This window comes from Myotis myotis, unplaced genomic scaffold (genome assembly GCF_014108235.1).
Source record: "Myotis myotis isolate mMyoMyo1 unplaced genomic scaffold, mMyoMyo1.p scaffold_m19_p_8, whole genome shotgun sequence".
Classification (NCBI taxonomy): Eukaryota; Metazoa; Chordata; class Mammalia; order Chiroptera; family Vespertilionidae; genus Myotis; species Myotis myotis.
In genome coordinates, this window is record NW_023416390.1 from 25,512,482 (window position 1) to 25,527,885 (window position 15,404).

Genomic DNA, 15,404 nt, shown 5'->3' on the forward strand with positions numbered 1-15,404 from the left:
GACACCCAGTTAGGTCTGGACTATAGCATATCATAGACTTCCTTAAAATGCCAGCCCAAGATGGACTTTTCAAAAGCCTGACCCTGATGCAAAGATAGACAGATACGTCCACAGAACCGAATAACAAGCTCAGAAATAGAACTGCACATATGTGGTTAATTGATTTTGCAAATATTCCAAGATTATTCAATGAGACAAGGACAGTCTTTTCAACAAAAGGTGCTGGAACAATTGCTTAAAGTATTACAAAGAGTATTACATATGTCTCCTTATTCCCCCCCTTGACATTCCCCCGGCCTCCCCTACCCCCCAGTGTCTTGTGTCCATTGGTTATGCTTATATGCCTGCATACAAGTCCTTCGGTTGATCTCTTACCCCCCTCCCCCGCCCCGGCCCCAACCCTCCCCGGGCTTCCCGCTGTAGTTTGACAGTCTGTTCGATGCTGCTCTGCCTCTGTATCTATTTTTGTTCATCAGTTTATAATGGTCTTTATTATCCATAAATGAGTGAGATCATGTGGTATTTTTCTTTCATTGACTGGCTTATTTCACTGCATCTATTTCTTTAACACTGATGTCTCCTGAAACTGTGGTACAGAGATGTAATTAATAATTCTTGTGTGCCCTCATCCTCCTCACTCACTATTTAGGCCACTGTTCCCTACCATACTTCTCATGATACTGTTATGAGTGAGGGCTGGAGAGAAGATTGGGGTATGCGTTATGACATTTCAAGCCCCACACCTTCAATTCCATTCTTGGCAAAAGAAAAAAGAACAACAATGAAAAATCTGGACACAGGCACATGCCCACCAGGAAGCAACCTGAAGCCCTTGGTAGCAACAGGACACTCTCAACAGTGACAACAAAAAGCACAGATGAACATACACATACGGCAAGATATGGCCCTAAGTGCTGCGCTTGCATCATTTCATTGAACTGTCGGTGAGCCAGCATGGAGTCCGGGAGGAAGCAGGGTCACCATCCAGGCCGCCAGCGAGTTTCATTTGGGCCGTTCCTTCCCTGATACCTGCAATGGATTTTGTTCTTCCCAGGTCTCTGAAGTGCTTTGTCCTGTGGAGTTCATGCTGGATTCATCCATGTCTTGTTTTGGTTTCACTGTCTTGGGACTGTTGGCTCAATTCAGGGGCTTTATCTTTGAAAATTCAGCCTCTGTTTGGCTTCCTGGCACCACGCTTTGCACTTCCTTGCTCCTTAATTCTGGTAACCCCTCCCCCCACCTCCTCTCTCTGCTTGCCCTAGGCTTCCATTTGCAGTGTTTGATCATCCCTGGGCGATTATGAATCTCCTATGTCCCCTGGTACACAATCAACAATATTGGGATCAGTAGGCATCCTGCTCACAGGTCTCTCTTTTCCGCTGTCCTTGACAAACCACTGTATGCATAGCTGAAGCTGGAGGTCCTCAGATACTTAAGATGACTACAGATTGGAAAGGTCATGTCTACCTTAGCCAAGGTAGCTGTGGAATTTTAAAAATATTAATGTAACTGTGAGGATGTCTTTATTGACGAGCAATGTTGCAGTGTGTGGATGGTCTCAGTGTTGGGTTGTCAGCAGTTGATACCTCAGAGTCAGCTGGGGATTTGAGGGTGAGCACAGCCCGAACCATAGGCGAGTGGACCAGTGGGGACCTCAGCAGCATGCGCTCACCATCCCGCTCTTGGCACAGGTGCCCTAAAACCTTCGGGCCAGGGGCTGACCCAGGCGGGCTCAGATAGCAGCACCGGAAATCCCAGGCTCCCACTCAGTTTCAAGTAACAGCGGCTGAACCACGAGAGAAGCTTTTTCTAGAACCGATTCCCCAAGACCGTCTGACTGCAGTTTATGGGCCACGGGCAACTGGGGCAGAGCCATTCTCTCAGTTTACTTCAACTTGAATGAGAGGCTCTCCGAATAAACATCCCGGGAAGCAGGTGGACTGACATCAAAGTCTTCAATTCCTTTTCCAATTTTGATCGCAGCGGTCCTTTCCACACAGGTCTACAGAGGTTTTCAAAGCTCAAACTGTGCTCAGTTCCTACCAGACGGATGCCTGCTCCTCCTGTGACCTGTGGGAGAGGCAGAGAGATGTGTGAATGGTCTCGGTGTGAGGCAGCCAAGAGCAGCTGTGCCCGCAGAGCTGGAGTGAATCCTACCAGTCTCTTCACAGTGACCCGCTTCCACTTCACACAGACTATTGAAAAGAATCTCATCATATATATAAACTTATAAAAAATAGATTAACTAGCTTGCTGCGGAAGACAGGTAGAAGCTCTCTGTGGTTTTGAAGGGGTAACCTGCACCAGCCAGCCTTAAACCTCAGCATGGTTAAGCTGCCAGGCCACACGATTCTGTGTGTTGAAGCCCCCCGAGGTCCAACCATTCTACACACCAGGAATGGGAGGTGCGGGAAGGTTCAGTGAAGATTTAAAAAATTTGCTTAGTTACTGGAAGAACAGAGACTTAAGCCCTAGTTTCTTGACAGGAAATCCTGCACTTGCTTCCAACTGCCTTTCATCCAGATGATGGTCTTTGTGTCTGAAAGCCTGCAGATGGTAACGGGGTTCTTTCCCGAGAGGGAGCTGAAACACGAGCTAATTGTCAGTGAGAGTGGACTTTGGGGAGACTCTTCCCTCCTCTCTGGACTCATTTTCGTGGCCACCTGAACACGCTGGCTCGGGGCTGGGAGCAAGGAGCCATCCGCTGGCTCCAGGCTCCCTTCACAGCTGCACAGACAGTGAGCTGAGCTGCAGGGCTTGGAGTTCACTGTTCTCTCTGCCAGACCAACCTCTGTTGTAAATTTCCCTCCCGGAACACGTGACGATGCATTTCTTGATTATATATCCCCAGGGCAGCCGCGGAGCTGAGCTGTCAGAGGCTTAGCCCGCAGAGGAGGACGCTCTTGGACTTGGCCACTTAGCAATTCAGGACTTTGGACGAATTTGCCAGCCTTTGGTAAGTTAGTGATGCTACTGCCGCTGCAGACACATTTGAAAGGCTATTTCTACCAGTTAGTAGGTGAAGTTTTCCTTTCCTTTTATTTTTGTTTTGTTCCTAAGGAAACTTTGTTTTGAATTAAAAATAGTTTTAAGTCAGAGGAGCAAAATGTAAACTTTCTCTTGTCCGCTCAGTTAAAAAAAAACGTTCCCAGTGGTTACAATGTTAGTTATTTTGTCTGTGCTCCCTTGTCTTAGACTGATTTTTTCCCCACCTTTGGTTTGTAAAATTGTAAAAGTGATGCTTTTTAGACGCTCACGCTACGAATTGCAAATAGGATGGACACGGAGAGACTAAAAAATGAAAGTCCTTCTTATGTCCCCCCACCTCCCTGCCTTCTCCCCCATGGGCTCCGGCCCCTGCGAGCTGTTAGGTGGGACCGCTTACTTTCCGCTGCGCCTTCGTGCATGCAAAGCTTTTCGATGCTGCAGTCCCACAAACTTCTGCTGCCTCCTCCTCCTGCCGTGGGAGAGTGTTAACCTGCAGGTTTCTCCCCAGACCCTGGCCGAGCGAGCAGCGCGTCAATGCTGAGGATGGAGCCTCTGAACAGCACGCACCCCAGCACCGCGCTCCCCGGCACCCCCCTCGAGTCCCATGTCCCCAGCAGCGGCAGCGGCAGCGGCAACGGGAACGAATACTTCTACATCCTGGTGGTCATGTCCTTCTACGGCATTTTCTTGATCGGGATCATGCTGGGCTACATGAAATCCAAGCGGCGGGAGAAGAAGGCCAGCCTCCTGCTGCTGTACAAAGACGAGGAGAGGCTGTGGGGCGAGGCCATGAAGCCGCTGCCCATGATGTCGGGGCTGCGGTCGGTGCAGGTGCCCGTGATGCTGAACATGCTGCAGGAGAGCGTGGCGCCCGCGCTGTCCTGCACCCTCTGCTCCATGGAGGGGGACAGCGTGAGCTCCGAGTCCTCCTCGCCCGACGTGCACCTCACCATCCAGGAGGAGGGGGCCGACGACGAGCTGGGGGAGAACTCGGAGACGCCCCTGAACGAAAGCAGCGAGGGGTCCTCGGAGAACATCCATCAGAATTCCTAGCACCCCCAGGGCTTCTGGAGGTGGCCCTGTCAGCAGAGAGGAAGGGCGCTTTTCGTGTCTGGTTTCACTTTTGCAGTGAGGCTGCCTCTGTGAAGAGACCCTCGGCAGGCCCCTGAGTGGGGATGGTGGGGGCCCAGGCTCAGCCGGAGCCAGCGGCAGCCAGGAGTCCCGGCCGTGCCTGTGGTGCCAACCGCCACAGCCAAAGCCCTGAAGACGTGCGTGCGGTGTGCACATTTACTTGGGGCCTGGGGCTCGGGGTCCTGGCCAGAATCTGGCAGGTCCATGTGCTTGCTCGTGTTTTCTCACTGGATGCCCTGGGCAACTCCAGCAGCCTCTGCCCACTCCCAGGACTGCCAAATGCCCAGGACATGCTGGGACGCTAGTTTTGATTTCTTGATTTGCCCAGAGCTTTGTTCTTCTCGATCTGATTGGCTGTAAGTACCTCTGTGGTGTACCTGTGGCATTCATTCACCAGGGACAGTGCTTCTGGCCTTTTGGGTTGGGAGGGTGACATCTAAAGGAGGACTTTCCACGGGAGAAAGCTGGAGATCTGACCTCGGCCCATTTGCATATCATAAGGGGAAAAAGGGGGCAACCTTTAAAATTGTTAACATTGGCTGGGATTATAAGGCATGACCCTTTCTGTAACCCACAACCCTGAACTCTGACCTGGGACCATCCAGCTGGCATGAAGTTTTTTTGGTTGGAAGGCTCTCCAGACTCTAACCTGCACTCCTAATGGCCGTGAAGGGGACTCTTCCTGATCTTTCCAGAAAGGGTACTGATGGGGTTGAATGAAGCCAACCCTTAGCTCTACTGCTGCTCAATTCTCAGCCTAATTTTCTGAGCTGGGAGAGGACGTAAGGTGGGCCTCGGTGATACGGCCTTTCGTCACGTAGCCGAGACCTGGAAGGGCATACTCAGGCAGAAAGCACACAGAGCTGGGGCCCACGTTCTGTTCCCTGACCTCCCGAGCCCTGACACCGGTTTGCTGTGTGGTCCTGGGCACGTCACCATGAGACTCCTGATGATCGGCATCCCCAGGGGGCTGGGAGGATGTCTTTAGATTTTAAGACTCTGTGATAAATCCTGCCTGGCCTGGTGTGAGGAAGCTTGGACCAGATATTTGCCCCTTGGCCAGTTAGTCTGCAAAAGGATTTGCTTATTTAAAGGAGCAGTTGGAGACTAGGAAGACAAGGAACTGGGAAGTTCAGGGCGAATCACCCACCCATCCAGGCTGTCGTTTTTTCCCAGCAGTGAACCAAAGAGGCAGACGCCACATTTTACTCTGCAAAGTTCTCTGGGTGCTGGAATGTTAACCCTCCAGCGAAGGGAACGAGAAACCCAAAAGGAAACACTCAGGAATGCTTTCCGGCATCCCTGGCTATTCCTGTGGTCGATAGCTTTGCAGCAGACCCTCTGGGCCCTTGAATCTGAGAAGGAAGAGAAACACACCAAAAGGTCAAATTTAATTCTAGTAAAAACAAAAAACTTTTTTTTTTTTAAATTAAAAGAAACATACTCTCCCTGGGTTGGAGACAGCAATAACTACTGTTCCCATGGAAGGGTTAACAGTGTAGGAGCTGGTTTATCAGCTCGCCTTAACACAGTGCTAGAGGAAATTTATGTTTGGGGGGGGGGGGGGGAGGGGAAAGGGGCCTCTGTTCACTTTAAAATTCAGAATGTGGATTTACTCCAAAGGGGGCTGTTTAAGGTGAAAGAAGCCAAGTTAAGTTGGCCCCTTGCCTGGAATCACTTGAATTCTGAAACTTTACTGCAACGGACATGTGCGTGGTCACATTTTCCATTGCTTCATCCTGAAGTTTGGTGCAAATCTAGCTGCGCCTATTAAAATAGTGATGTATATACTTCCTTCTTATTCTATTAAGTTGTATAAAATTGTCTTCTGTATTTAACAGTTTGTCATTTTCACTATATTTTTTAATTTAAATAAACAAACACATTTCTCTGAGGAAGTTCTGAGTTCTTTCTTTGATTCTGCAACGTAATTCCTAGTTCCTAAGACATCCCAGGCACATTCTCCCAGCTGTCTCTGGATCCCGGTCATTTTCCAAGTTAGACTCCCACGAAGACCTATTTTATTTCTATCTGAATCATGGACTGAACAGGGCTAGGCGTTTCCATCTTGTGACATGCTTTGCAATGAATGAAAAACAAGTTGCAGATAGTCTTACATCAATTTCTCTTTAAATTTGATGGCTGTGGGGGCCTTTGAACTTGAACGTGCAACTGCTATAAAGATGTTGCTCCAAATTTGGTTTCAAGGACACGTTTGCTTTGAACGTTGGCTTGGCAGATATTATCCACATATGACCACAGCAGCCAAGACTGATGAGCAGGGAGTTCCTGTATGAACAGCAACACACACTTAGGAAAATACTGGAGCACAAAGTCTCTGGTATTTAGATGGCACCTCCTTTTATTTCCAGTCACCTCTGCACCAAGACTGATGTTCTAAGCTCTTCCCACCTGGTCCGGCTGTCTCTCTGGCCCACAGGTTTTATTACTTTATGTGCACAGCCAGAGGTGCTAAAGAAAAATGACCCAAGCCAGGGACCCATTTTGAATCAAGCAAAGGATACAGCACATCCTTACTTTTATGTTCCTCGGTGTCCTGTGAGTTTGGCTTTTCTGTTTCAAGTAAATGTTTCCATTAGGTGCACAAATAACTGTCTCCCTAAAGGATTTATCTGGTGAAGGTTACAGGGGAGCCTGGATCCTTCCCAAAACACTTCAAGGATCTTCATCCATCAGTTGGTACTTTGACAATGTAAGATGAGAAGACCAATTTAAAAGACAAGAAAGCTCTTCTATCCCAGCTTAATGTCATTCTTGGTAAGGAAATAGTTAAGGAAAGCATTATTACCATGGGCGGAAGAAGAGGGAATCTAAACTCTAATTGTCCTAAAAATATGCAGAGTACACTATGTCGTTTTAATGGCATATTTGTTTTCTTTAAAAACACACACACACACAAAACTTCTAAGCAGAACCTCAGGCCCAAGGGGTTTAATCTGTGTGGATTTACTCATGCATGTGAAAAACAGAAAAGGGAATTTGGCTCCTTGTACCTAGGATATTAGAAACATATTTTAAAGCACTTAAATGCTAGGGATGAGGTAAATGGATCATCCATGCTGTTCCAATTACACCTTTGTACGTCAAAGTCAGACAGGGATGCTGCAGAGAAAACTCTCAGGGACAGAATCTGGGATCAAAACTACCGGGAAAGGCTGAAGCTGGGCCAAGGAATGAGTGCTCTTGGCTCGTGACTCTGGTTGGAGAGTAGATCCTGTGGTACATTTGAGGACTGCAATTGGAGGGTTTTGCGGTCAGGCATGCACTTCCAGGGCTCAGCTGAAGAAGGGTCATTTATCATCCTATAAAACACTGCTCTGATCCTAGATGTTGTGGAACAGACAGAATATTGAGCTTTGCAATGCAATTGATACTCCAGGTTTAGACTGAGCAAAATGTGCTCAATTGCCTTACCCCAAATCTGGGCACCCTGCTGGAGAAAATCACCTGGAGTATCATGGTCAAGGTCAGGGGGCAGCCAATAGGGCTGGAGGGAGACATATCAGCTGACTGGCCAGGAGAGTGGGTCAGCAAGCACTGGACCTTGGGAAAGGTGTAAAGGGGGTTTAGTGGAGGCTCAGTCCTGCTCTTCTAGCTTTCTAGACTAACTGCTATTGTGTTGCTCTGTAGCTCACAATGAGAGGACATGCTGGGCTTCCTTTCCTGGGACCTGTTAATTAGAAGAATGGTGAAACATTGAGAGATATTGAGCTCTGCTTGAACCTAAAAGAAAAGCAGCTTCATGCTTTTACTTTGTAAAATGTGTCCTGGGCACCTGTCTGCAAATAAAGTCACTGAAACCTCTTTTTCTGTGAACGGTTTCCTCAGGAGACTGTGATGTTTAGGGAAAGGACATGATTTGCCAAAGGAGAAGGGTCATAAGAAAAAGAAACCACTGTTCATGTCTGCTTCTTCCTGTTTCTGAAGTGTTTCTGTCCACACAGGAAGGAACAGTTTGGGATGTGAGCTGTTACTATGGCGATAACCAGCCAAGGTCACTTGTTTGAAGGAGCCCATGGCCTCACAGCATTGGATTAGAAAGACTTGAAGTTGGGATTTGTTTCTTGACTCAGGCAATGAGCTTTGAGCCCACAGCCACCTCCACCCATGACATGGAGGAGGTTACCCAGGAAGTACACTGCTCTCCTTTTGTCCTGGACAACCCCTTCTTTCTTCTCCTTGCACCTTCCTGCCCCATGCAATACAGGGCTGAGCTTTTGTTCTCTCTGCTCTAGGAATTTATTTTCTTACCTTTCCTTTGTTGCTAAGAAACACTATAAAAGGCCTTAGCTGGTTTGGCTCAGTGGATAGGTAAGCCTGTGGACTGAAGGGTCCCAGGTTCTATTCCTGGTCAAGGGCATGTATTTGGGTTTCAGGTCCCTGGCTATGGTCAGGGCATATGCAGGAGGCAACCAATCGATGTGTCTCTCTCACATTGATGTTTCTCTCTTTGTCTTTCCCCCTCCTTTCCCCGCTCTCTAAAAATCAGTGGAAAAATATCATTGGGCAAGGATTAACAACAACAAGAAGAAACACTATAAAAGAATTCTTCACATCAGCAACTATACTCTTTCTGTCCTGAATGATTTTCTACCCCTGTTCAAAGATGGTGCATGTCATGTTCTCTCTTGTCTTGGCTCTGGTTGCTATAATAGAGTACTGTATACTGGGTGGCTTATAAACATAAATTTATTTCTCACAGTTATAGAAGCTGTAAGTCCAAGGCCAGGGTTCCAGCATGGCTGGATTCTGGTGAGGACCCACTTCCAGTCTGTAGACGCCTGTCTTCTCATTGTGTTCTCACCTGGCAGAAAGAGAGCAAACTAGCTCTGTGGTTTCTTTTTATAAGGGCACTAATCCTACTCATGAGGACGTCACCTTCATAACCTAATTACCTTCCAAAGGTCCATCTTCAAATACCATCACACTGGGAATAGATTTCAACATATGAATTTGGGGGGACATAAATATCAACCCACAGCATTCTCTTCCCAATGTCCCTTACTTGTTTCCCCTCTCACTTCTTTCTCCTATGCAAAAGGAACAAAAATAATAATAACCACAATGCATAATACTTATTAGGCACTCTAAGCACATACTACATCCAATCTTTACAACCCCATGCATATATATATATATATATATATATATATATATATATATATATATATATATGTTTCAGAGAGGAAGGGAGAGGGAGAGAGAGATAGGAACATCAATGATGAGACAGTATCATTATAAGCTGCCTCCTGCATGCCCCACACTAGGGATTGAGCTGGCAACCCGGGCATGTGCCCTGACCAAGAATTGAACCCCGTGACTTCCTGGTTCATAGGTCAACGCTCAACCCTGAACCATGCCGGACAGGCACGACTCCATGCTTTGAGCTTCTACCTTCTTCTAGGTACTTATAGGTGCTGGGAAAAATATAATACCTCCCCAACTCCAAATAGGTCCTAGTCTTCAAATGGATAAATTTCAATAAAAATAACTCTATATCTGGTTAATTTATAATATTAGTGAAGTATTTCTGTGTACAGGGTCCTCTGGCTCTAAAAGAACTTAAGAATATGTGGTCTTTGAACAGTTGAAGACACCATGAAGTGGTTAGTTGAACGAAATGTATAGTTTACCTAATATTTGCTTTACTCTGTGATAGGCCCTTTCCCTTTGGTAATCTTATTTAATTCTCCAAGGAAACTCTAATATCGTAAATGTAGGATATGAAAATTGAGACTCAAAGAGAAGGTTGTCATGAAAAGACTGGTCAGGATTTCAGTGCAGGTCTTCTGATATAAGATCTTAATATTAGAATCTCTTTACATCTTGAAGAAGCAGAGAGCCAAAGCCATGGAATCTAGACCCATCCCAGACATTCGGCAGGTCTGTGACATTGCATATGTTGCTCAATATTTCTGGGCATGTTTTCTCACTGATAAAATTGAGTTATGAAGAGCTTTTCTATGGACCTCAAAACATTGTCAGAACTGTTTATGAAGCAGCTGGAAAAAGAAAAGAAAAGGTCTTTGTCATTGAAAGGCAGCTGTGTGTAGACATTTCTAATATTCACCAATCTCCAGTATTTCTCCCCTTCTGAAAACATGGACATTTCCACTGCTCAACCCCTTCTCCTGTCTGTCCTTCCATACCACCAGGGGTCAGGCAGGGATAGGACTCATTGTCGTTGTTGGAAACTGAGTGGAAGTGATGTATGTAACATGTAAGCTGAATCAATGAAAAGCCTGTGTATGAGTCTCTCTCTAGTCACCCTCCCTACCTGCATGTCACCAATGAGATCGTATGTTAAAGGTGGTATAAATAATAGACACAGCCCGTCTCAGCCTGAAATAGTGAGTTACTGTGTGGAATTGTTCTGGAGAGTTACCCAAACATGCAGCTGGCTTTGCAAGAAGCAATAATAATCTAAGTTATGATAAATATTGAGAAGTTGGGATTTTTGCTCCTGTAGCATAACTCAACCATCAGACTTATACAGAGTATGGTCACATTAGAGAGACATGGAATGTTGGAAGGCGCCCACTAGATCATTAATCCAACCCCTCTGTTTAATGATGTGGAAATTAAGGCTCAGAGGAGCTAAGTGACTTGTTCAAAGTCATTGTGGGAGATAGGAGCAGAGCTGGGGCTGCGACTCAGGTTCTCCAGGCATCTCATTCAAGGTCTCCAGGGGCACATGGTTGTGGAGGGCTCTGTCAAAGCTTAATGAAAACAAACTTCCCAGAGTGTTTTCTCCCCTGAGCCTTTCACCTTGGGCTTCTCTGAGCAGCATTAGATCACTGGTGTTATCTCTACTTATGGCTCCATGAACCCTGCTTGGAAGTGGCTTCTTTTTTCCTGGTCAGACCCTGGCACTTACTGCTCTTCGTGGGGCGTTGGATCCAAGTGGGCAGAAGTAAACACATTCCCCCAAAGCAGTGCCATGTGACATCACTGGAAACTTTAATAAAAGGGAAGAAGCTATAAATAGGAGAAGGAAATATTCAGACAGGGTTGAATGTAGTTGTCCTGCATGCAACTTACTGGCTTTTGCTTTTCAGTTCTATTTGTTTGCGTGTTTTGGCTTAGTTCCAGTGCCATAGCGAGTCACAGGCAGAACGGTTTCGGGACTGACGTCCCTAGGTGCCAGGTAAAGTGAAAGTAAATGCTGGAGATACAGCTCTAGACTGAAGTCTCAGATGATGCAGAAACCAATTTGCCATTATTTTCCTACTCTTAGCCCTGATATGGAAGGAACGGTCTCTCTCTCATCTGTCTTTTTTCAGTCAGAACTTTTGCCAAAGCACTGGACGTGGTGCTTGGATGGAGGGATTCTGTTTCTTTTCGAAAATGTTCTCCTTTTTTGTACTTCCATCACACTGTCCTCATGCCTCAATTATAGCAGAAGTTATAATTTTTCCCATAGGCTTATAAACCTTCTGAAAGTCAGAACCACATATATTGTTTCTGTAGTTTACACAGCTAGTTAACAGCAGAACCGGGAATTGAACCTGGCTGGCAATCTGGCCTCGGAGTCAATACACCGAAATGCCCATTGGACTGCCTTTGTATCTCCAAGTCTCAATAATTCAGCTCTAGCCTAGACCTTTCTCATGAGCACCTATGCCTATAGCTATATCCATCTGATGTCCCATAAGCATTTCAAATAATTTCTGACATCAAAACTGAAACTCATTATCTTTCCTGCAAAACCTGTCCCCAACTTATATTTTGCAGGTGTCAGAAACATGAGTAGAATCCAAGCTTTTCTCCTTCCCTTAGGTCACCAGGCTCTCTCTGTAATCTCATTCCATTAACATGTTTATTATTTACCCTAAAAAGTATTTCTTAAAAACATACTGAGGATCAGAGAAGTGTTGGAACAGTAAAAGATAAAATTATCAGAACTGTGCTTTCATAAATAAAAATTTAATATTTAGATGGAGTGTGCAAGACACTGGTTGTACAAGGATAAAAACCCAGTTTCTGTCATCATGGCGCTTATAGTTTTTTCCATTCTGTAAGATGAACTTAAGAAGATAGAGGAGGAAGGTAAAGAAAGTAGGATTTTGGTGACAGGTGAGAAGTGGCTGGACTGAGGAAATAGCAGGCGAAATGAAGACATGAAACCTGGAAATATTGAGGAATTGAAATTGACAAGATTTCAGAACTAGATGAAGCATGGAGATTGAAGAAAAGGGTGGGAGGAAATATGACCCTAAAGCAGTGGTCGGCAAACTGCGGCTTGCGAGCCACATGCGGCTCTTTGGCCCCTTGAGTGTGGCTCTTCCACAAAATACCACGTGCGGGCACGCATGTACAGTGCGATTGAAACTTCGTGGCCCATGCACAGAAGTCGGTATTTTGTGGAAGAGCCACACTCAAGGGGCCAAAGAGCCGCATGTGGCTCGCGAGCTGCAGTTTGCCGACCACTGCCCTAAAGTATTGAGTCTGCATAATTGAGAGAGTGGAAGTGCAAAATACGGGCAGTAAATCCTGGGAAGGATTTATTGCATTATGCGTTTTGAGTTGGAGGCATTGACATGATATCCAGAAAGCACTTAGAAAATTGGTATGGAAGCATTTGAGAGAAGTTTGAGCTAGAGACTAGATTTGGGAGCCATGCACATGAATACACGGACCGAAACCTTAACTATGGCTGAAATTGCCAAGGAGAAGTGGGACTAGAGGAGGGCAAAAAGCAGTCCTTCAGGGACCAGCTACTTCTTGGGGGTTGGAAGAGGAAAGGCAGAAAGAATAGGAACAGCCCAAGAACTAAAGTCCTGATGGCAGCGAGTACAGGAGCCAAGCACACAGGTTTTCCAGAGGGAGGAGGTCAAGCATCAGGGAGATGCAAAGGAAGAAGCTTCCTTTTGATGACATGTGATCAGTTTCTATTTTCTATGAATTGCAGACCATGTAGAGTGGCGGGGTGAAGATATTACAAGTACAAAAGACTACTGAGCCATCTCTTTAACAACTAACTTGGGAAGTTTGGCTGTGAAAAGCAAAGTATAGTGTGGTTAATTCAAGGAGTCAGAACGACTCAGAGCTTGCATTCTGCTACTTATTTCAGGATGCAAGCCTATGTTCACTCCTTTTGGTAGTAAAGTATGCCTTAATTTTTTTTGTGTGCTTTTATAAGGGATAATGCAAAAGAACAAACAAAAACCCCACAAAAAACAAAAAACCAAACAAAAAACCAAACAAACCTCACAAAAAAACAACCACAACCCACATGTTTCTGTGGGGGGTGGGTAGTACTACAGGTTCACGGTCACATCATAGCCTTCCACCATAATAAAATGCAACATTAGAAATAACTGACTGGTCAAAAATCTCCCTTGTTTCTTGGGCCATGAACAGGCATACACCATCCTGCGAAATCGCACACAAATAAATGGAGAGGAGGATGGCTTTAGGCTACCCAGGGGCAGATGTTAAAGACCAGAGACATGATGTTGCACCAAGAACTTCAGGTGAATTCAAACCAGTTTGATCTCTCTTTGTACTTTAATGAATGGCATTATTTTGTGTCTATAATGATTAGACATTTGGACTTTGAGAAAATTGGAAGGCTAAGGACATATTACCATAGTTCTATTGTAAAGATAAAATGAGACAAAGGAATGGTGGTTACCAGAAGGGAAGGGGGAACAGGAGGCTGAATTGGGTAAAGAGGTCAAATATATGGTAACCAAGGAAACCAGAATTTGGTTGGTGAAAAGACAACAGAGTACACAGACTTGAATTATACAGTTGTATACTTAAAATTTATGTAATGTTATTAACCAATGTTACCTCAATAAATTTAATTAAAAATAAAATGTAATTTTGGTTTTCAGATAAATCAAATGATACTATCAAAATAAAGACAAAAAATCAGGGGAAAGTCTAAAACTGGCATGCAAATGTCAAATGTTTGTATTTTACTAGTTGAATCCCTATTCTTAATAGAAATTGGGGTTTGATTTTATTTCAGGGATTAGGTGCTAAAATCAGAGTGTAAGACAAAATTATCCTTCAAAACCTCTTAATTGCTCTTAAAATGCAAACTCTGTGGTTTCTCAGTGGCCTCCCTGTCCCTGGGTAGTACAGTCTAAGGAGGGGTTTGAACAGAAGGGCACAAGGGGATCCTTTCTCTCTCTCTCTCTCTCTCTCTCTCTCTCTCTCTCTCTCTCTCACACACACACACACACACACACACACTTGAATTCCCATTAATGTAACATGCCTGCATTTTGCTATAAAATAGATGAGTAATTTCTCTGTGTTGTAATTGTTTCTTGTCCTGAAAGCAATCCATCTTGCACTTCTATTCTAACCTTGTATGTTGCTCCCTAAGTAAAAGACATTGCTTATTAGCCAGTCTTTTTTTTAAAAGGATAATATATAATTTAATTTATTTAAAAGTATATATGTTAAAAATAATTAAAAAAAAAACCATCATAGAGTTTTCCTTTTTTAAAATTAATTCTGTTGGGGTGATACTCATCCTATATAATAAAAGCCTAATATGCTAACTGTTCAGTCGGCTATTCAATCAATCAAAGCATAATATGCTAATGATATGCTAAGTCCGCTCAACAGCTCACTATGATATACATTGACCACCAGGGGGCAGATGCTCAGACCAGTAGCTGGGGTCTGGACAATTGGGAATGAGCGAGATGGGCCGGACACACCCTGTAGCCCTCCTGCTGTCCCTCCCCAGCAGGCCAACCTCCTGCATCCCTCCCTGGCCCCATTTGTGCATCGGTGGAGTCACTCAGCCTGGCCTGTGCTCTCTCGCAATCAGGGACTCCTTGGGGGATGTCGGAGAGCCAGTTTCAGCCCTACAGTGGAATAACCAGTTGCAATGACATGCACTGACCACCAGGGGCAGATGCTCAATGCAGGAGCTGCCCCCTGGTGGTCAGTGTGTTCCCACAGGGGGAGCGCTGCTCAGCCAGAAGCCGGGCTCATGGCTGGTGAGCACAGTGGTGGTGGCAGGAGCCTCTCCTGCCTCTGTGGCAGCACTAAGGATATCTGACTGCCGGCTTAGGCCTGCTCCCTGTGTCAGTTGGACATTCCCTGAGGGCTCCCGGACTGTAAGAGGGCACAGCCAGGCTGAGGATCCCCCTGTCCCCCGCAAGTGCACGAATTTCATGCACCGGGCCTCTAGTTGATTAATAAAGTTATATAGGTTTAAGTGTACAGTTCTATAATACATCATCTGTATATTGGTTGTGTTCACCACCGAAAGTCAAATCTCCTTCTGTCGCCAT

The 15,404-nt window shown here is 45.4% G+C and overlaps 1 protein-coding gene across 2 annotated transcripts; it reads left to right on the forward strand.

Annotated features, from left to right (window-relative positions):
• The first annotated feature begins 435 nt into the window (after positions 1-435).
• Positions 436-6,017, forward strand: KCNE4 (potassium voltage-gated channel subfamily E regulatory subunit 4). 2 transcript variants are annotated; one of them, XM_036320519.1, is made up of 2 exons: positions 436-3,015; positions 3,497-6,017. In XM_036320519.1, exon 2 carries the CDS (start codon positions 3,523-3,525, stop codon positions 4,039-4,041), a length of 519 nt encoding a protein of 172 aa, XP_036176412.1. In that variant the 5' UTR covers positions 436-3,015; positions 3,497-3,522; the 3' UTR covers positions 4,042-6,017. The 2 variants fall into 2 exon arrangements, with proteins under 2 accessions (XP_036176412.1, XP_036176411.1); XM_036320518.1 differs by having other exon boundaries at positions 442-2,956.
• Positions 6,018-15,404: the final 9,387 nt, after the last annotated feature.